The sequence below is a fragment of the Botryllus schlosseri genome, chromosome 3 (assembly GCF_051294905.1).
Source record: "Botryllus schlosseri isolate E-star chromosome 3, Bs_hap1, whole genome shotgun sequence".
NCBI classification, from domain to species: Eukaryota; Metazoa; Chordata; class Ascidiacea; order Stolidobranchia; family Styelidae; genus Botryllus; species Botryllus schlosseri.
In genome coordinates, this window is record NC_137238.1 from 35,827,938 (window position 1) to 35,849,807 (window position 21,870).

General features: G+C 40.0%; 1 protein-coding gene across 1 annotated transcript; it reads left to right on the forward strand.

The window, feature by feature from the left end:
- Positions 1 to 5,671: 5,671 nt before the first annotated feature.
- LOC145436457 (uncharacterized) lies at positions 5,672 to 21,870 on the forward strand. Its single transcript, XM_080313808.1, has 6 exons — positions 5,672 to 5,929; positions 7,119 to 7,254; positions 9,521 to 9,558; positions 12,077 to 12,148; positions 18,303 to 18,471; positions 21,624 to 21,870. Exons 1-6 carry the CDS (start codon positions 5,702 to 5,704, stop codon positions 21,767 to 21,769), a joined length of 789 nt encoding a protein of 262 aa, XP_080169934.1. The 5' UTR covers positions 5,672 to 5,701; the 3' UTR covers positions 21,770 to 21,870.

Genomic DNA, 21,870 nt, shown 5'->3' on the forward strand with positions numbered 1-21,870 from the left:
TTCGAACAGCAGCCAAAAAATTTACAAAATACGTACCATAACAAACGTAGCCTATCGTACAATAAAGCGGGAGTTATTTCGTCAATTCAATTTGTATGTTGACAGCCGCACAAATTTCATCTACGGCCGTAGGTTGGCTGCCGCTGTTCTACACCTACTGCGTTACAACACTGATGGGAAGTCGAGTCAACTTTATCGTTTGACTTGACATTGCCTCGAGTCACTTTGCGAAAATGAATATACTTGACTCGGCGCTTCAGAAATTTCAATTGACTAGTGACTCGGAATAAAATTTTCGGGTAAACTTTAAGTCCTCAAGTAAGCTAAGCTGTGTCGATTAAATCACCCTATCTCAGGGGTCACCAACACTCGGCCTGCGACGTCTTATTTTGCGGCCCGTGACCTGATTTGAAATTTCGGAAGAACGCTTCGTAAAGCAATTTAAAATACTGAAATTGATTTCAGTTTAACATATTAGTGTTGTTGTTCAAAGTTAACTATTCTCCTATGCCCAATATCACAGATCCTCACTAGATGATATGGCTTCGGCGATGATAATATTCCGATGGAGGAAGAATTTGCTGATATGAATGGGCTGGGCATATTGCTTTGACGTGCAATGCTCCACCACTAGCGAACCCCACCGATTCTTTGGTCCAGGCGTTAATCGGCGGCAGTAGTCGGGAAATTATGCGGCTGTCGACACTTAATTCAATAAGGCTATGTTGGTGGCCGTCGATATGCCCATTGAATTTACGGATTGAATCCATAACTTATGAGAGGTTTGAATTATCCTTGGAATTTTCTTCGCGCCACGCGCGGTTCAATACAAGTTGATTTTCGGTTTTAATATAGTAGTGTCCTTCGTGATCTGAGCCCCACAGTACGGATGCGAACAGCAGGGGAAATGATGCGCCCAAAAAAGAAATACCAATTTGTAATCGTGTTCTCCTCATCACGAAGTAAATTTGTTTTTGGTAGGCCTACGTTTGGGCGAATCCAATATATTTCCAGAATAGATACCGACAAGTCTGATAGGATGTCATGAAATGACAGACTGCAACAAAGAGGACTGATAACAATAAGCCCACCCAAAGACCACATTATCTCATCCAGCTAGAACAAATTGACCATTTTCTTCCCGACGTATTCCACCTGGTCGAGCGTTTGTGAACAAGGTGTGCAGACTGTGGAAGGCCTCTTGATCACGTAGATTATCGAAGACACGACAGTAGTTTAGAGCGAGCTTTATGAATATCGTTTTGTCTTCTGTCCATTCTACCTTCCCAGTACTAGACACTTGGTGGCCCTAATAACTTTTTCAACTTTTTCTAAACTTTCAGGCTACTTTTTACTGCAACTTTTATAAAGTATTGCGCAAAATGACAGCGCGGGAACATGCTATAAAACTATTGCTAGTATACTTCTCTCTTTGATTTGCTTAACAAAGAGCTGTTGAGTTATTGATTAGCTACATCTCAATGTTATTTGTGACACAATGACTTGCACGCTAGAAGTTCCACGACCGCAGCCAAGCACTATATGTAAATAGATCGTTCTGTTCATTCAATGTCGTATAAATTTGAGGTCCTTGCCTGTTTGACGGACGCCCAGCCAAGACCGCTGAAAAATACATTACAACTGGGTCAGGCTGTTGAGTTTGTAAAAGTCGCCAACACTAAGTCTTCCTGCAATGCCTCGGGTCAAGTTGCAAATCTTGAACTGTTGCGTCGTACAACGGAGCCTAAGTGAGATTGTCTCATGATTTTAGTGCAACAAAAACCAGCCCTAGTAATGAGACGATGTCTCCCAATCTCGTTAGAGACGTTGATTTCGACGCGAGTTCTCTGAGCCTGAGGAACACCATCTCTTCCCTCCATCAGACGAGCAACTACACGTTTTTTCTCTACATTAAATTGTGCAGTGTTCTTCGTGAGAGATTGTCGTGTTAGTCTTCTCAATCGAAGCGCAAAATTGGACCGTGTGTTATTGTGTATACTTGCGAATTGCAATTCATTCCTGTTCATAATAGTTAGTCAACAGGATGTTGCGGTGGCGATATAACGTAGTGGTCACAGCTTTAGCCCCAATGGGTTGTGCTACAAGTTGGTAAATACGGAAACAAAAACAAAGAATATGGGCCTGGTGTAAAATTACCAATGTATTCGAAACACCAGGAATATAAAAGATAACAAAAAATGGACTTCGCGGACAGTAATCGCGAAATGCGTGAATTCAGCCGTTATAATCAGCAAACAATTGAGGCGCTGCGTGCTAATCAATGAAGTGGCGAAAACCCCATCGTGTTGGATGTAAGAGACGAATTACTGATTGGATGCGCGCTTTCGGGTTGCTAATCTTATGGTTCGGCTGTTAATTATTAGTGTCAGCTAGATACACTCGTATTCTCGAATTGTCGCCCAATGTCATTTGTCAGTGCATAATTCGGTATCAACACGGCAGGTTGTGAAGTTGACGACGTTGAATAACATTGTCTCAGTGACACAAATTCTGATTTTCTTCGATTTTGTGGTACGGGAACCGTCTATGTTCCAATAAGGATGTTCGGCGCTAGACAGACTGGCAACGAAGCGCATCAATATCCAATTTCTTCTGGTTGCGCATTTGGCAGAAAACGAATTTCTATTGATTGATTCATTTTTCGCTTGCTTCAGTTACACTTGAATAATCGTACCATTAAATTCGAATGTATGTCTTGATAGTAATGAGTGCAGGCCCGGTCAGGAATATCTACACAAATTTAATTTAGATTTTAATTTAATTTAATGCCGTGTGACTTCGAGTCACTTCCATACAGCAGATCTCATGTGTGTTACGGTGCATAGGCTATTTGAAAGATCTTTAAGCTGCAGTTGGAGTACGTTGGCTCTCTGAAGAAAAAGGTTATCAAATTTGAGACGACATCGTATTTAGACCGCAGTGCCCTTAAATTGCTCATTCTTAATGGTGTCACTTTAATAAAAATCAATGTAAATGCTGTAATTTCCATCTTATGACTTCCGCGGATGCAAGCACGCCTGGTGTGACTAACAGTTGTCCAGGGGACCGCGCGGGGCGTTACTGTGTTTGCGAAGTCCCGTGAAAAATTAGAGTGATCATTGACCACGTCTCTGCGCACCGCAGGAAATAGTCACCAAAAGCTTGTGTTGCAGAAATGACCAGAAAGGCCTCGAAGGGGAGATTTCAATATCGCAATCACTGACCGAACTACCTCGAAATCGATTCCTCGCCACACGACAGATGGAATTCACAGCCACGAAATTGATCCAGCGATCGATTACATCGAAGGTGCAGCAGAGTTACGCTCATATGGCATTCATTTGACGTGGTAGTCGAGGTGTAACATACAGAAAGCCTGCATAAAACTGCACTTATGCTATGCGCTTTCAGTCAGAATGTATACGATACTGTCTACGTTACTCAGCGCCAAGCTATAGTTATAAGTTAGCATTCGTTTATAGCTGGATACTACCAAGTCGTCCGTAGACACAGTATTTTTTCTACGTTAAATTGTGATTAGAATTAGAATTATGGCTGCACAGTTTATTCGAAGTAGATTAGAACTGGAATTTCTGAATTCGCGAAAACTTCGAAATGATATCAAGTTCAGCTCGTATCAAATCAGAGTTAATATACTCATGTGCATGAGAATCGCAAATATCTGTACGGCAAGCGACTCAGCTCGTTTTGCACTGTGCAGCTCTCCTGTAGCATTTTCAGGAATACCAGAAATTACAGCGTAGAAACATATCACAAATTATAATGTAATTAGAATTACAACAAGGAAACATTTGACAAATTATACTCTAAATATATTAATGGCATTCCGCTCTAATCAGTCTAATTATACGGATATAAGAATTATCCAGTTTTCCAAGTCTGCTATCAAGTACAGAGTTTTACAACTAGATAGTTTTTAGCTTTGCCAAATTAGATTGGAAGTAGAATTTGTGAATTCACAAAAACTCGAATATTGAATTAAACACCGAATAAACAACAAAAACAACAAATATCAAGTTCAGTCCACATCAAATCAGAATTCCCTATCATAAGCACTAGAATGACAAATTCTGTACAGCAAGCTCGGCTCGTTTTGCTCTATACAGTTCTCCTGTAGCATTTTCAGGAAATCCAAAACATGGATTAGAATCAATATGAAATCGAAAAAAACATTTCACAAATTGAATTTGAACCAGATGACTGGCGTTCCGCTCTAATTAGTCTAATTCATTGGCTCTCAAACTGAAGTCCGCGAGACAATTTTTTAGGACCGCGAAGCACGTTCAAAAAAACTTCAAGCTATCCAGCCAAAAAAATTTCTTGTAATAGAAAAATTTCAGTCAACTTATTTTTTTATCCAAACTCGATGGCGGCCAGATATCATAGTGGTTATTAAACATAAAGTAGAGCATTTTGGTGCAGAATTATTCTATTTTAAATTTAGGTTGCGCTTCGCTCGCTTTAGTGCCACTATGTATTTATGAAGGATATTTGCATATACCCACTCCCGAACAAAACACGCATAATTTTGCACAAATTAGTATAATTTTATTCGTAATTATGAGAGCGTTGCTTGACTCCGTTGAAATACTTTAATCTAGGGGTGCGCAACCTGTAGGTGCATCATCGGCATTTCGGCTCTGACCATTTCCGCGCCAGGTCTCACCAAGGCATATGAAGGATGGCCAGCATGCGACTTCACGAGAAGTGATTTGCCAACGAGAACACTGGCGATAAAGCTCTGGTCCAAAATTATCACTGCATGTTGGCCAGAAACTTCGATATTGATATTTCCAATGGCTGAAATGTCGTAATGTAAACGCCGCGCGGTAGACATGCGACTTCCGGAGGAAATTAGTGATCCCGTGTTAAAATACGAATTGAAAAGTTTTTATCCTTTAGTTCAGTCTGGTACGTGTGATTTCACGAAATAACTATGACATCTTCAACAAAGTAATTATTATTATTGACAAAATTGATTCCTCAACTCGCTTCAGGTGGCAGGAAATAATCGCATACTAATTTTCATTACACTGGTTGGTGCTTACTAAGCCGATAGAAACAAATTAATAAGTCTTGCGTTTGCCATTAGCTATTCCCGCTCGCTCATGAATCGCGTAGTACACTTTGTGAATCGTATTTATCAAGGCAAGGGATGAAATTATCCGTAGAGGTAAGATAGGCTTGAAGGATTCGTACCCCCGAGATTATTAGGTTGATCGCTCTACGAGGGCCAAAACCGCCGGTTTCGGTGGTTATATGTGAATATGAATGAGTTGAACGTGATTCTCAATGGTAGAATTGCGTTCTAAATAACGGCACCCAACATATAGCCGAGCTTTTCGATAAATCGGCTGTACCTGTCACATTGACAACATGAAATCAAACGTGTCGTTTTGTGTTGATTTTGCAAGGGATTGTGAGTCACTTAAAAATTCGCCAAGGGATCGTTCCATGATTTTGTTTAGAAAATTTTGAAAACCACTGATCTAACTAGACTATTAGAATTATCTAAAAGTATAGTCTAATTATTTAAAATCCGAGAATTTTCGATTTATCCAACTCTGGTCTGAAGTTCAAAGGATCCGGCGTTGCGCATTGCATATTGTACTTCTCAATAATACACTGTGTTGTCTCATTTCATAGTGTGTACGGCAGTCTGCAGCTTGCGGTGATAAATATGTTGTCGATTAGGCTACCGTGGCTGCGCAATGAAGTCTATTGGATCGTGCTCCAAACCGTTCTGCGAGGAGTTCTCGTGATCGCGCGGTTTGTTCTGATCCTGATATTCGCGCTCTTCGTGGTGGCAAAAGAGATCCAATTCGCTGTTAAAGGCGTGCCCGGTTGCAAGAATGAGACGAGCCATATACCGTGCAGCGACATTGCCTTTCCGAACGCAATCTTTCTGGTAATCACGATATTTTGCCACTGTTGAACTGGGTATATTGATCTATTTATTAGCTGACTGGAGGCATCGAGAAATGTAATAGAAATATTGATAAAATGCATAGTAGGTCTACATATCTAATACCTAGAGAGACTTGTCAAACGTTGTCCTAAAATATTTCATCATGATATTGATCAAGTTATGACCTCAATATTGCATTTTTTGATTTTATATAGTTGGCGCAGTAACTAGACCTCGGGTCGGGGAACCACGCATTTTAAAACGGTTGCCTAGTCATCAGAGCCAAAAAATTAAAGCGGAAATAAATTAGTTAGGATAACAATTGTGATTTTGGGTTAGAACTCCAACTTTCAGTACTGTACTCGGAAAAGCCATTTCGAGCGTGTGTTAGGTAGATTCGTTCTCTATATATGCGCACTTAGGTGCAATTAGTTCGTAACTTCGGCCTCCATCAGGGCTGTAACTAATCCACAAGGCCCCGAGTCACATTAAGTCAGTCTCACTTTTATAGTTTTGACTCCAGTCAAGTCGAGTCATTTATAATTCACTACCCTGTCAAGTCCGAGTCCAAGTCAGCTAGTAGAGGGTCGATTCCCAGTCATAGTGCTTTGACTCGAGTCCAAGTCGAGTCATGACTCGAGTCATTACAAACCTGGCCTCCACCCATTTATAATGAGTTGACCAAATCAATACACAACCAGAAAGTTGAAGAGTCATATACTTTGCAATTGTAGCGACCCCGATACGGCGCATACTCAAAGCAATGACGGGAACGCGGGTGTGTTCCTTGGCTCGGGACCTCGTCTCTCTGCAACTGCCGTCAGCTCAAGAACACGGTATACGGAGAACTGGCAACACCACAAGTCTATGCGGTTATAATATTATATTAATACGACACCATAAACTCATAGCAGCGATGATCACGGGCACATATAACGGGAACAAAACGATCTATAAAACCCCTATACGATACATGCACACTGCATGCACAGCAAACTGTAACGAAACCCCACGCAAACCCCACGCACACACGCCCATCAGTTACAACAAATAACATGTTTTTAAACAAGGGTCATGTTTTAAACAGGTTTGTTTTAATTGTTTTGTTTTAAACGCAACCATAATTCCACCGCGACGATATTGACGGCACAGCAGTAGAATCCAATTGAGTCGATTTGTTATTTTACAGCCGTTCCTGTCCATGGTCTTGTTTACGTATTGCGCGTACAAGCTTGCTCGCGAAGTCAAGGCGGGCTTTGTGATAAGGAGACCGGGACGGGAAGTGACGAAAGAATTGCTTTATACTGCTTCTCCTAGTGTGAATGGTGAGAAATATGTGACCAACGAACAGAGGTATATGCTGGCTATAGTCAGCATGACCAGTAGGGTTGTCCAAAATTTGGAAAATTTCAAAAAGTCTCCGTGATTGTGTCTCATTCTATAGATTATTGATAAAAAAAAAAACAATTAGCCTGAAAGAAGCTTACAGGGAAGCCGTTAAGATTTCGGTCAAAGCGTTTGAAAGTAGCTGCTCAGGAATGGGCGTGCCACTGACCATAGAACGGCGAGAAGACTAGTAATCAAATAACCACGGCTCTTGATTGGCTAATCGGCTATGCTTCAATGACCACGGCAGCAGCAGCTTGCTGATCAGATGTTAAAGAAGTCTGCTACCGGCGGGGATTCTGAGTGCGCATTGTTAGTAGTTTATCAGGTGATAATTTAAGATTAATTCAGGACATGTTGAGGTACGAAATACATGATGAACAAACAACACCTGCTTCGCAGAAGCTTTTACAGCATGACTGCTTCATTGTGAAGGAAACTGCTGAAGCCTACATGTCGTGTTATCATCGAGAGAAAGCAAAGGCGCTTATGCAAGTGTTGGGCGAATTCACCGTTTCAGTACGGATCCACCATCAGTGAATACAAATATATAAAGCTTAACAGGTTACGGTTTTGCCAATGCCCAACACTCAAGAGATTATGTTTCCAGACTATACTTCCTACTCCATGCACAGATTTTTGTGGCACAATTACCTAATTTTGCAATTCAGGTTGTTAAAAGCAAAAAGTTATTTCGAGATAAGTTCTCATGCCTTTTTATGAGTGGAATTTTCAACGGAACCCCTGGTATCACCATAACTAAGGTAACATTTGAAACAAAAATCAATTTAAGCTACGACGTCATGAATATTCGATTGTGACGCCATAGTGAGTTTACAGTGACAATTGAAAATATAGGGTAAACATAGCCCTTTTGACTAAATATCTACGTACTATAGCTGTAAAACCGAGTATTATAAGGGTTTCAACCATCCGATATCGTACACGTCGTCTATATCGGATGGTACTCGTTAGTAGGCTCATACAACGTGATTTTTGGAAAGTATTTACACAGTCGTATCATAATTATACAGCTTAAAAACAATTTTGCTTCTTTAAAGGCCTTTGTATAAAACACTGCATGAACTGCAACCCTAACCGTAACTGACTACATTTGCAGTGCCATTAGTCATGTTGAGTTAGTCGCGAAGATGCGTTTTGGAATTTTAAAAGTGGCCACCGTTAATTAACTGATAAAATTGTGCAACCCCCGGACCAAATCTACTGTTGAAACCAGACATGGGCAATTAGAAAATTTTCAGCTTTTCCAAGGTAGATTAGAATTAAAAATGTAGCGTCACGTTACTTTTTTAATTGGGCTATAATTAGAATCATAGTTACGGAGTTTTTCTTCCGAAGTCTATTAGAATTAGAATTAGAATAATAGCTTCATGCTCTTTTTTAAAATTAGGTTTGAATTACTGAATTGGAGAAAACTTGGACAGTAAATCGAGATCAATTTATATCGAATCATATCATAGTTCATTATCATGAGGACGTAAAAGGCAAATGTCTGTACTGCGTAGGCTTGGCTCCCGTAGAATTTTCAGGTATAAGCAAGATTATTATATGAGCATATAAACATTTAGCAAGTTAGATTCGAATTAGATTACCGGCATTTCGTTTTGATCATTCTAATTCAGTGGTTCTCAACCCTTTTGTCTTCGAGGACCATCGTTAGACAGTCACGGACTCCCGCGTTCAAATTTAGCTCAATTATCGTGCAAGCGTAATCTGTCTTGTGCATATATTTTCTGTAGGCTAGTGATAAACAACAACCGAATGACTTTTCGTGAGAATCATACTATGTATGTCGAAATTGGGAAGATAGCGAATTCTGTATCTGCATTTTTGAAACGGGCAGACCTGCCTGGAAAATCCGAGCCATCGAATTGATACGAACGAGTAACGAAGATTCATTTCCACAAAAATAGGTAGTGACGAATGTAATAATATCGCGTAACGCTTACGACGACACCTTTGGATATGATCGCCACATATATGGCACCAAAATTGAGAAACAGATTTTTAATGAACAGAGTAGTTTTGACTAGTTATGAAAATAGCTACTGTTATTTGTAATTGGCGACATGTACTTTTATTTCCAGTTTTATTTGAGTTGCAGATATGTCTTTTCGGAACATCTCTGCAGTCCTGGCTGAAAGCCCAAAATTAATTGCGGTATCAATTCTATTATGTTTTCAGAAACGGAAACTGCGACCGAACCGAACAAAAACGAAAAGGTATGAACTTTTATTGTCGTGATCATGCGAACGGTCACCACCGACTGTCACTGAAATTCTCAGCTTATAAAATTACATTTTCCGCATTTTTTCAAATTAGATTGGAACTAGAACTAGGGAAAGCGAGTGGCGCAATGGTTAAAACACTGCAGTCACGACACCAATGGTTGCTTGTTTGCAGAGGTGGCTTTTGGGGTGGGCGAGGTGGGCATCGCCCAGGGCCCCCCTGGTTGATTCACGCGCATTCGAGGGGCCCCTCCTCGGTTTACGCGCTTTTTTTCAACTGTTTCTACGGTTTATGCGCTTTTTTCCAACTAGTACCATTTTCTGAATAACCGTGGAAATCCTTGTATCCATAAAGAATATGGTACAGTACCGTAAAAAGGGGTCAATCATAATTCTCAATTTTTTTAGTTATCATTTTTCGAATAACACTGAAACTCCATGCACCCATGTAGAATATGGTACCGTAAACAGTTGTCGATCATCAAATTTCTGTGCGCGGTAAAGGAGAATACTTTGATTTTAAGAAGAGGACTCCTACATTAAGCGATTTTTGATAATCATTTTGGAAATAACTGAAAATACGTCAAGACCTATACCCAAGTAGAATATGGTACTGTAAACAGTTGCTGATCATTAAATTCTGCACGCGTTGTACGAGCTTACCTCGATTTTATGAGGGAGCCCTCCTGCATTTACGCAATTTTTGGTTATTATTTTGCGAATAACCGTTAATATATATGTACCCATGTAGAATATGGTACCGTAAACTGTTGTCAAATTTCAGTGCACGTTAAAAGAGCTTAGTTCGATTTTATGAGGTGGCCCCTCCTACATTTACGCAATTTATAGTTATCATATTGCGAAACCATGGATATCCATGCACCAATGTGGAATATGTTGTCGTAAAGTGGGTTCGATGATCAAATGTTTGCACCGACTAGAAGTGCGTGCTTTGTTTTGAGTACCGCACTCTATTCATTTTGTAATTAGATGAAAATCTTCTAAATGCTCTTGAAAGCGTCCCGGTTTATTGACATGATTTGAGTCCCCCGCCCAGAATCCTTGCAGATTTTGGTATCGCACTATTCACTCACCAAGTATTCACATAATTTTGAAGGCCCGGCTGCTACTCCTTTTTATCTAATTTTTATTTAGGAGAGATTTGTGCGAGAGACGCGATCGCATCCACTAACGTGAAATTCTGTCGTGAATGATTATCACTTTCATGATATTTTTAAATAATATTCAACACCTTTTTCTCAGTGCTTTAAAATTACAAACTACTACAGTGAATACAGTAAGTATATATTTTCAGTGACTGGTGCATCTCATTAATTTTCAGTAATAGGCTAACTCCATGTCAGTCGGAAGTTTCAATTCTTTATACGTGTTCTATCGAATTCATTGTCTGGTCACCTTAGTGGTCGATTAGCTCTTGGTCTTATTCAGGGTTGCAATTGAGTCAAATTCAATCCTATGTTTATATTTTGATCTGAGCCAAGTCGAGTCACCAAAATATCACGACTCGAGTCATTGCAATCCTGTCATCGTTTCCTTGAAAAGTATGAACTTTTTCTTTTTGAGTTTCCATTGCCACTCTAGTTGTGATAACTTTCACGCATGAAAATCAGATCTTGAACTTGAATGACACAGTTGCCTTTCGATTTTGTGATTGATTTCCTAGTAAATAGTTACATACAGCATAAACATTCCATAAATTTCGACGAAGTATAAAGACATGCAATTTATGTCATAGTTTTATTTAGAGGGATAGGGAGTCTGGGGGTCGGAGCCCCCCAGAAGCTGTGTTTATAGATATATGGGGGGCCCTGGAAGTTTCGACCAGGGCTCCCCAATCCTAGGGCCTCAACTGCTTGTTCGAGTCTCGGATCTGGCATGTTTCTATGTATCGGAGGTTTATCTGGGCTCGTCATCGCCGATCCCGCTGTAAATACAGCGCCTTGAAAAGCCCAGAGAAAGAGAGAACCGGACTATAGAAATATGGCAGCAAAAGGACCAGGAAAAGGACTGAACACAAGCGGAAATGCCATATCAAATTTACTGTGACGGCGCATATGACCCAAGCTGTTAAAAGCGCCAATTGTGTCAATAAAACAAACAATAACTAGAACCACTGAATCCGCAAAACCACGGAAATTGGATTGCATTCTTAATCAGGAATAAATGCAACAAATCAAGTTACGGTCTTAGCAAAGCAAAGTTAATTTTCATAAGAATAAGTTGGCAAATGTCTGTATACAGCAAGCTTGGTTCGATTCGCACTATACATTTCTCCTGTCGCATTTTCACAAAGCTTTCACCCATCATTTGTAGTTTGATTGACATATCCGGGCGGTTGCTCCTGATCAGTTATGACTGGTACTTCTACTTGTACTCAAGTAGAAATACTGCCACTCCTACTCATGAAGATTACTGATTAATAAGCTGACCACCTCTAACGCGAAATGCGATTGCTGCATGTTTTGGAAATACTTTAATTCGCTTTTATCAGAACAAGGAAATAAGGAGAATCAAGCTGACCAGAAAACGCAAAGAAGTGATACAGCAGCTTTACTTTGAGCAGGTAACATCAAAGGCTGCTGGTAATGCGGTCAGTCAAACATAACTAGATTATAGTTAGAATTACAGAATTGAACAGTATAATCATATAGAGATGAACCCGAATATTTTCGGCTGGCACTCGTCGATACATTCACGTTCGCTGGTGAAATACGAAACTTGGATTTGCCGAATCCAGACGTGTTTCTGAGCTCATTTCATATATCTAGTCTTTTTACGAACGTTCCGCTGCATGAGACTTGATATTTGTGCCAACGCGCTGTACGGTGGTAAGTTACCACCACCATCAATCCCGTGAAACGTCTTTGCTGAACTTTTACAAGCGGCAACCTATTTCGTGGAGCTTAGCTTTAACGAGGTCATGTTTCGCAAAATAGACGGCGTGGCAATGGGTAGTCCTCTGGGACCTATTTTGGCCAACATTTTCGTAGGATATTGTGAGGGCGAGCTTCACTCCCAGCGGGAGTCCATCAAAACACTAATGTACCGTCGATATGTAGATGACACTTTTGTCATATTCAGGAATGAGTCGGAGTGTGATCAATTTCTTATTGATTTAAACTCGCTTCACCCGGCCTTTCGATTCACCATTGAAAAAGAACGCAATAACTCATCATTTCTGGACGCTTTAGTCGAAAAGCGCAATACCAACAAATTTGAAACGTCTGTCTGCAGGAAACCGACATTCACAGGCCAATACCTTCGCTGTAATTAATTTAGTCCTCGACGCAGAAAAATTAACCTAGGCACCAGGGTTGTAATGACTCGAGTCATGACTCGACTCGAGTCAGACTCGAGTCACGATTTTTTTGTGGCTCGACTTGACTCGAGTCATTTTCTTGAAATGGGAAAATGACTCGACTCGACCCGAGTCAATATTTGGATTGACTCGACTTGTACTCGAGTCATTACGCATGACTCGACTCAAGTCATTGACTCGGCTTATTTTATATGACTTGAAGGTGAAGAAATTTGCGAATTACAATGGTTAGATCAACGCATGTGACGAATTCTGTCGACATCGCTATTTGTCACCACTGCTTTCGTTGCACTCGTCTGATATCAGATATGCCGCCGTAAAAACAAAAGACAATGGTACATAGTAGCAATAGCAAAGAGCAATGCATTGTACAAAATAATCCCGTGGCGAAGAGGTAATAGCACTCGAGACTTTTCAATTATACAAGCAAACAATCGAAGCAAAGTCCAATTAGAGCCAATGAAATGACTCAGATGGTCAAGTAGCCTACTTGGAAGAGACTGATAAGCTCATGTGTAGATTTGAAGGCGATGATTCTTTGTATTTTTGGGCGACTAGAATGGATGAGTATCTAATGCTCTTCAGTGTGGTTCAAAATTGCTTTTCAATTCCTGCATCTAATGCACCAGTGGAACGTGTATCCAGTGGATGTGGATTATTCTGAGGCCATGCCGCCTCAACATATATGAGAATATCCTTTCCACTTTAGTATTTTTCAAGTATAACTCATTGATTTGATCTGCTGTCTATGAAAACACACAATACCCTCCGTCCATTTGACGTTTTGTTAGATATGTGCATTGTGCACGTGAGTAATAATGAATGGCTAATGTTGTGTGATGTTTGTACAATAGGGCCGATCAAAAATAACTTCTTTTTTATTCTACATCAGGGGTCACCAACACGCGGCCCGCGACCTGATTTGGAGAAATTTCGGAATAACGCTTACTAAAGCATTTCGAAATGCTGAAATTGAATTCAGTTTAAACATATTGTTGTTGTTATTCAAAGTAAGCTATTCTAATATGCCCAATATCACTATTCCTCACTATCTAATACAGCTTCGGGATGGTAATATCATTCCAAGGAGGAAGAATTTGCTGATATGAATGGGCATATTGCCTTGACGTGCAATGGCCCACCATTGCCGAGACTGATGCGTTTGAAAAACGATTTCGGGCTCTCCAAAAGACCATGCTTTACGAGGAGATAGTTTTCCAGCTAGTAGGCTACCGTGTCTAGCTAACCCCAATAACGATTCTTTAATCCAGGGGTGGCCCATATGCGGCATTAGAAGGAAAAGTATACGGCCGTTGACACTTAATTCAATTAGAATATGTTGGCGGCCGTCAATATGCAAATTGAACTTGCGAATTGACTCCCTAATGAGTCCCTAATGAGAGGTTTGACTTATTCTTGAAATTTTCTTCGCGCTGGGCGCGGTTCAATACGTGTTAATTTTCGATTTTAATATAGTAGTGTCCTTTGTAATCTGAGTCCCACAGTACAGACGCAAACAGCAGAGGAAAATGATGCATGTGCCCCATGAAGGAATACAATTTTTAATCGTGTTCTCCTCATCATGAATGAAAATTGTTTCTGGTAGGCCTGCATTTGGGCGAATCAAATAGGCTATATCTCCACTATACCGACAAATCTGATGGGAGGTCAAGACATAATTGCATGCAACAAGGGGGAGTAATAAGAATTGGCACACAAAGATGCAGCACCGCGATATTAACTTCCCTGAGTTTTCCAATACACCCGCTGCATCAACCCTACTGGTGAATCTGATCACAATGGCCGAGGAAAGATAAATATTTGATTGTAATATGTCAAACTATGCTAATATTTATTGAAAAAATTCACTAATGAAAGTGAAAAAAATTTCGCGCTTGGTGCGACTACAGAACTAATCCTTGTGGCTCTTCATAACATGACTACTCACGATTTCGGTGCGCATAGTACACCGATATGAGTAAATAGATTAGTCCGGAGTATACCGGCAATGAACTGCGCTGCCTATTTTAATCTCGATATTGAAGTCTTGCGGCCCGCGGCCTCCAGGAATTTTGAAAAGTGGCCCGCGACCCATTTTGAGTTGGCGACCCCTGTTCTACATGGTGACTACTTGATAAAATTGTTACATTGCATAAAAAGAACACTGAATCTGGCTTAATTTTAAATAGTGGAAGCAATGATATGAGAGGAGAAAATATTGGATTTGAAAATACATGGAGTATTGTTAGTGAGAAATGATTTCATATAATATAATTAAATACTAGTAGTAACTAGTAAGTCGACTATTTTTTCATATTCAAAATGTTCCACTCTAGTAACTTCGCTTCTAGTTGGAATTGAGCCAAATTTGCTATGAATCATACTTTTACACTATCTAACAATATCATGAGGTAGCCCGTAAAATTCGAAAGTCTCTATTTGTAATTAATTCAAAATATTTTCTCTTAGCATTGCCGTCTACTGGTTGGAATTGAGCCAAATATAAGTTCTTTCAGATAATCTAACAATTTTAAGAAGTAGCCTCCTTTTTAAGATTCTGCCCTCATTTTTGAGAATTATTGGTAAATGTAGGGAAAATTCGACTAAGATAACAGTAAATCAGCACTAAAGTAACGCTCCGGCGACTACTTCGGGAGCTGAGCAGGAAAGTTGACATTTTTCTAGTCAACCACCTGATTTAATGTGAAAGCAAAACCGTACCTCTACATAAACGTTTATTTGTTGATTCTCTACCAGCTTGTATCTAGACGTGAATTCGTAGGTTCTATATCAGATAATATGTAGACGTGAATTCGTTAATTCTCTATAATCTATTTGTGAGCGGTCGTCAATGTGCTAGTAATAAAAACTGAGTGCTTGCATTTGTGATATATCCAGGCTTACCATATTTTGGAAATCCAAAAAGAGGACACCTTTTCAGAAATTTGCAACTTGCAAAATCGCAGTAGAATTCTCAACGGTGAATTTTTCCCACTTTGTGATCGGTTGACTAAAAAAAAAGGTCATCACTTCTGCTCAGAACTCAAAATACCGTTTTTCTCTCCACATCGCCAGGAGGATGACTGAAAAAAAAAGGTCATATATTCGCTCAGAGCTACATTCACCGTTTTTCACTCCGAAATACCCGCCAAAGCGTCACTTCTCTCCTAATTTGCGGCATATCACTCGCAATTTCCTCTAAATCTGACCTAAATTTTCAAAAAAGAGGACAAAATCTCAAAAAAGAGAACAAACGGGCGTCCTCCGAGGACACTTTCAAAAAAGAGGACAAATCCTCTTAAAAGAGGACGTATGGTAAGCCTAGATATATCAGACTGACAGATATTTGATTTAAAGTTCTAAGATTAGTAAAGTTATCGTATTGGCGGCCTGTCTCGTCTATCTGTAGCATCGGTAAATGAGGCCAGGAACTGTCCGTTATCTGCCTAAAAAAACATGTGCCAAGACTATGATAGGGACAAAATCAGCATGTTTGGCAAGCAAGGAATTCGATATCACCCAAGCAGGATTGAAAACATATGTTGAACATGACTTCAATACTGTGACTTGGACTCGACTCGAGTCATAACACTGTGACTCGGACTTGACCCTTAAAACGGTGACTTGGACTCGGACTTGAGTCGGTGATGAATTGAAAATGACTCGACTCGACTCGAGTCAAAACCACAAAAGTCAGATTGACTCGAGACTCGGAGCCATGTGACTTGGTTACAACCCTGCTAGGCACCCTCGTTCATAGATCGTTGATGATATGTTCGGGTAACAAACTAAGTTTTAGAGCTTGACAACATCTAAAAAATCTTACTTGATAACGGTTACCCTGAACACGTCATCAGCCGTGGCAAAAAGAGGAAATTAACGCAATTCAACACAGAAAAACAAACAGAGCCCACCGAACGAACAATAAAAGATGTTTACATCCGTCTACCTTGGATTGGCCCCATTTCTACCCGCTTTGAAAAACAATTGATTTCTGCGGTCGGTAAGTGTTAAGACACAGTCAAAGCCAATGTGATTTTTACAACAACACAACTGCTCCCTTCAACACGCAAAGACTTTCTCCCTGCACTCCAACAAAGTAATGTAGTGTACGAATATAAGTGCCACTGTGATTGTGGCTACGTGGGAAGAACGTCAAAACGTCTGCAGGAACGCATAAACCAAGGTGTTCCCAGATTTATCAGAACACGTGCATCACGCTCAGTGAAAAGCTCACCCTTAACTCATCCGCTTAAGATTGATGCTGACCGATCAAAGGCCATTAATTCTGCCATCGGCAAACATCTGTTAGATAATCCGATTTGTGCGAATAATTATCGAGATGACCGATTTCGAATCGTTGGGCGGGGCCGTTCACAATTCCATTTGTGTGCCTTGGAGTCGACTTTTATCAAAATACACCAACACGAACTCTGTCAACAAAAGGAGTTCCTGTACCACCTAAAAATAGAACATTGAACGCTCTCTCTTTCATGTTGGTGACGTCTTATTTTGTGATACGATTGTTGATATACAATGTTCTTTCCAATTCTCTACTAGTTGCTGACGATTACTCCTGACGAGGGTCAGCCGAAAATATTCGGGTTCATTTCAATATGAATATGCTATTCAATTGTATATTGAAGTTCTGTACCTCCAAGAAGCTCTTCAAAATACAGAATTGGCAAAAAAATGGAAATTGAATTAAAGTCTGGATCAGCTGGAAATGCAACAAGAGTCAATTTCACTTCATATCATTGTTTATTCTCATAAGCACAAGAATGTCAAATGTCTGTACCAGGAATATCTAGACTAGTCTAGATATCCCTGGTCTGTACACCAAGACTCGCCCGCACTAAAAATTTCTTCCTTGGCATGTCCAGGAAACCAGAAATTCACAAATTAGGTTACCAGTGATTTCTTCTAATTAGTGATACTAAACAACTAGAATCATATGGTTGTCCATAATGTCCAATTCTGCCTCGCACCATTCCTTTTGTGGAGTTCAGGTCAGTTTATCAATAATTTCATCGCTTTCAAAAGATCACAATATTACCATAAAGTAAAAAGATAGGAGGGATCGTAGAGGCTCGGCTCGTTTCGCACTAAATAGCATTTTCAGGAAAACGAGCGAATAAACTAGATCTAAAAGTATATCATAGACCCATTTCACATTTTAGATTACATCTAGATTGCCGGTATTTCGCTCATATTAGCTTAAGAAGGCCAGGATTGCAACCAAGTTCCGAGTCACAAATCAATTTAACTTTTATAGTTTTGACTTCGTTCAAGTCTAGCGATTTTCAATCAACTAAACCGAGTCAAGTCAGAGCAAAGTGACCACAGTATCTTCATGATAACCCGGATTGTTACGTGACCAAAGTACTTTGCGTTGTAGGTGTTGATCCTCACAATAGTGGAAGAGTTCGCTGGCTTCTGTTACCTACGTTGCAGTAGGCATCGTGGCATGAAGGCCGACAATCTTCCTGAAGTGGTCTGCAGAGACGGCTGTTACCAGGACCCATTTCTGACTGAAGCAATGCCTGTGCTGATCCACGTACTTATCAGTGAGTGCTCCAAAGTTTGAAAATTACATATCCGACGAAGGCACGTGCATTAGGAGGACGTTTCTCAAATATTGTGAACCAAAAGGATCCCAATTACCTCTCAAAGTCGTGGGCAGAAAGTCGTATGTTAGATATGCTGTATTCACGGACAAATGTACGCGCGCCTATTTCAACATATTGCCAGAGTACGTGCAGAGATGGTGTAATTTAGACAGCGTTGCTACTCAAGCAGAAACGAATGGTTGCAACTCAAGGTACTATAGAAGTAGCTTCAGCTGATGGTATGTATGCTTCAGTTAATCGGAGTTGACGACTGTGCGAAATTACAGGATGAATATTTGCGACTAAAACAAAACAACCGGTGACACTACAAATTGGGAAAATCTTCGTAAATAAGTTCCACAAGGTTCCTCTCAGAAAAAGGATGAAAAAGTTGAAGTATTTTAGAAGCATAACTAATTGAGTAATTGATGCAGGCAGACATAACCAATACATGAGTATTTCTAAATATTAGTTATAATACGTGACTGACCACTGAGTGAGAGAGAGAGAGAGAGAGAGAGAGAGAGACAGTCGTTATTTTCATCCAACCAAAATACATAACAACAGACGGCAATGATGGAGGTACAGAAAATATATGCAGGCACAGTATTCGGTATCAGATAGGGTTGATCGATACGACCTTGAGGGTCAACTAGTCTGATCACACCCACATCAAACAGGTACACTTGTCTCTATACAGTCGGGCTGTAAAAAATGTTAGCTAAAAAGGAAAAGGAAAAAGGAAAAATCAAACGGTGATAGCAAATGATCAATGAAGCAATGTCTGGGGCGAGGTAGGACAGCAGTGTTAATATAGCGACAAGAGGTGATCAAGTAGGTCGTACTTGAATTTATTATAAGGCAATCCACGGATATTTGGTGACAATGCATTCCAGGTGATAGGTCCTGAGTAGTCGATAGATCTCTTGGTTAGGTTGCTATTGGGTGGGGGTAAGTAGATATTTCCCCTTGACGAGGATCTCGTGTAATGGGAGTGGACATTTTTAGCAGATATGACAAAGTCATCAAAGACAGGAGGCTAGACCTACAGCTATTTTTTAATGCGACAAAAACAAATTTGATGACTGATATATGCTAGTTTTTGGCAGTGTTGGGATGACTCGAGTCATGACTTGACTCGAGTCAGACTCGAGTCACCTTTTTCATATGACTTGACTTGACTCGAGTCACTTTGCTAAAATGACTTGACTTGACTTGACTCGGCGTATCAGAAATGCGGATTGACTCGTGACTCGGAGCAAAATTCACGAGTCAATTTCAAGTCATCAAGTAATCGGTGTCGATAAAAATCTGTATCTGTAAAATGTTTGGGTTTTCGCGAAACGCTGGTGTAACCGATGAGAGTGACCACATTCATTGATCGTGCGTTTTACTGAGCCTCAATTGTTCTCTCACAATTAAATTGACGAAGGTATCGAAACTTATGGCTTACGTTGTCGTAAACTAGTAGTAAAGTAATTGAATGACAAAATGTCTATTTATGTTCTCACCTTAACCAAACCTCTTGTATTATTGAAATTGAATTCGAATATATTTTATATAGTCCCCATTGGCGCCGGCTCGAATTGTATCATGGGTAGGGATGGGCACAATAATTCGAGTACTCGAATCTGAATCGAGTATTAATTTTAATGATTCGAGTCGAGTAATAAAAGACGATTTTTTCGAGTACTGAAATTATACGCTCCTCGCAATTGCAAGTTAATTTACTAATGAGAATTATAGTTGCGATGCTATTTTCCACTGAGGAAGCCTTGAAATCCTAATTGGCCGTGTTGCAGCATACCAGGCATAGTGCAAAGCTACGAACGTTACTGAGAACACCACATTTCCGAAGTCATGATCATCGCACAACATTGTCATGAAGTGCAATGATATCGGTAAGGTCGAACAATGCCAAAGTATCTTTAATGTGACATATAATGGGCATTATGCCGTTTATGGTGGCATCAAAGGTACATAGTTGAACTTTGACATAGTACATTCTGTTGTGACATCATAATGAGTGATACTCGAATACTCGACTCGAATCGAAGCATAATACGTGATTCAGAATCGAATCACTGAGGTACTCGGTTTTGCCCAGCCCTAATCATGGGTAATGTATTGCGTCTTATCAATTCATTCTCAATCAATTCTTAATTCTCTATTTTGGCTGGTAATTATCAACAAATGAGGCTATGTAATTACTTACGTAGTTTATCAGTTCTACATATATGTGAGCGATGCAGCGCCTTCTTGCGTGTTTATTCAACTCTATATTCGTTTAGCGGTTCAGAATCAATGACCACTCAATATGTATTTCAGACAGCTAGCAAAATGCAATGACGTAATCATGTCTCATACTCCGAAAAGGCAATTTGACTTGAATTGTGACTTGACTCGTGACTTGACTTGACTTGACTTGACTTGACTCGACTTGACTCGAGTCACCTCCAAAAATCGAGTGACTTGACTTGACTCGAGTCACATTTGAAAATCGATTGACTTGACTTGACTCGAGTCATAATGTGCAAGGACTCGGAATGACTCGCGACTCGAAGGTAGTGACTTGATCCCAACACTGGTTTTTGGTTGAAAAATCAGATTCTGAGCTCGGAATAATTGCTCTATCACGTCAAATCTTTTCGACAGAAGTTACGTGATATGTAATAATGACCAAACACAAGAAGGCGTAAAAATTAGACCATAAAAGGACATTTATATTCACCACGCCTTGCTTGTATACCGGGGAGATGAGTGGGTGTCATATTGTCCAAATAGAAACCGGAAATGTTCGTTTACAGTCCGGTTCCAATCATTCCGGGCCGGCATAATCAAACCCGCAATAGGTCGTTCGCAAAAATCATTTGAAAATCGGTCTTTTTTAATAATCCGATGCATTATTATGAAAATCTCGAACGGAAATCCTTTTTTATGTCCATAATTTTCTAAATGCAACTGAACGTGATCGACGGAGAGTAAGTGACAGTGTGGGTTCCAAATAAGCGACCGTATAAACGAGTCACAAGCAATGGCAGTGACAATTTATAATACTGACGATTCAACAGTATGTACGACTAACGCATTCTTCTTGTATATTTGTACAGCGTACGGAATGATCATTATGACGATCGGGATTCTTGAGATGTCCCTCTACTTCTTCATGAGATGGTATGAATCATGCCGCCGCATCGAAGCCAATAAGCTTACCCCCATCAACCAAAGAATCGACGCAGCTCAGAGAATTGTGTAGCAAGGCATCAAACATGAAAAGTGTGAGATATGGACGTCTGACTATTCTGAGATATTTGAATGATGAATAAATTAAATAATTACCAACTGTTAACTTTTTAC

What these genes read in the sequence shown, in the direction of transcription:
- LOC145436457 (XM_080313808.1), top strand. Translation starts at nt 5,702, where the DNA reads ATGTTGTCGATTAGGCTACCGTGGCTGCGCAATGAAGTCTATTGGATC. An exon ending in TTCCGAACGCAATCTTTCTG is followed by an intron (nt 5,930 to 7,118) that starts GTAATCACGATA and finishes GTTATTTTACAG; the next exon opens with CCGTTCCTGTCCATGGTCTT. An exon ending in GCTGATCCACGTACTTATCA is followed by an intron (nt 18,472 to 21,623) that starts GTGAGTGCTCCA and finishes ATATTTGTACAG; the next exon opens with CGTACGGAATGATCATTATG.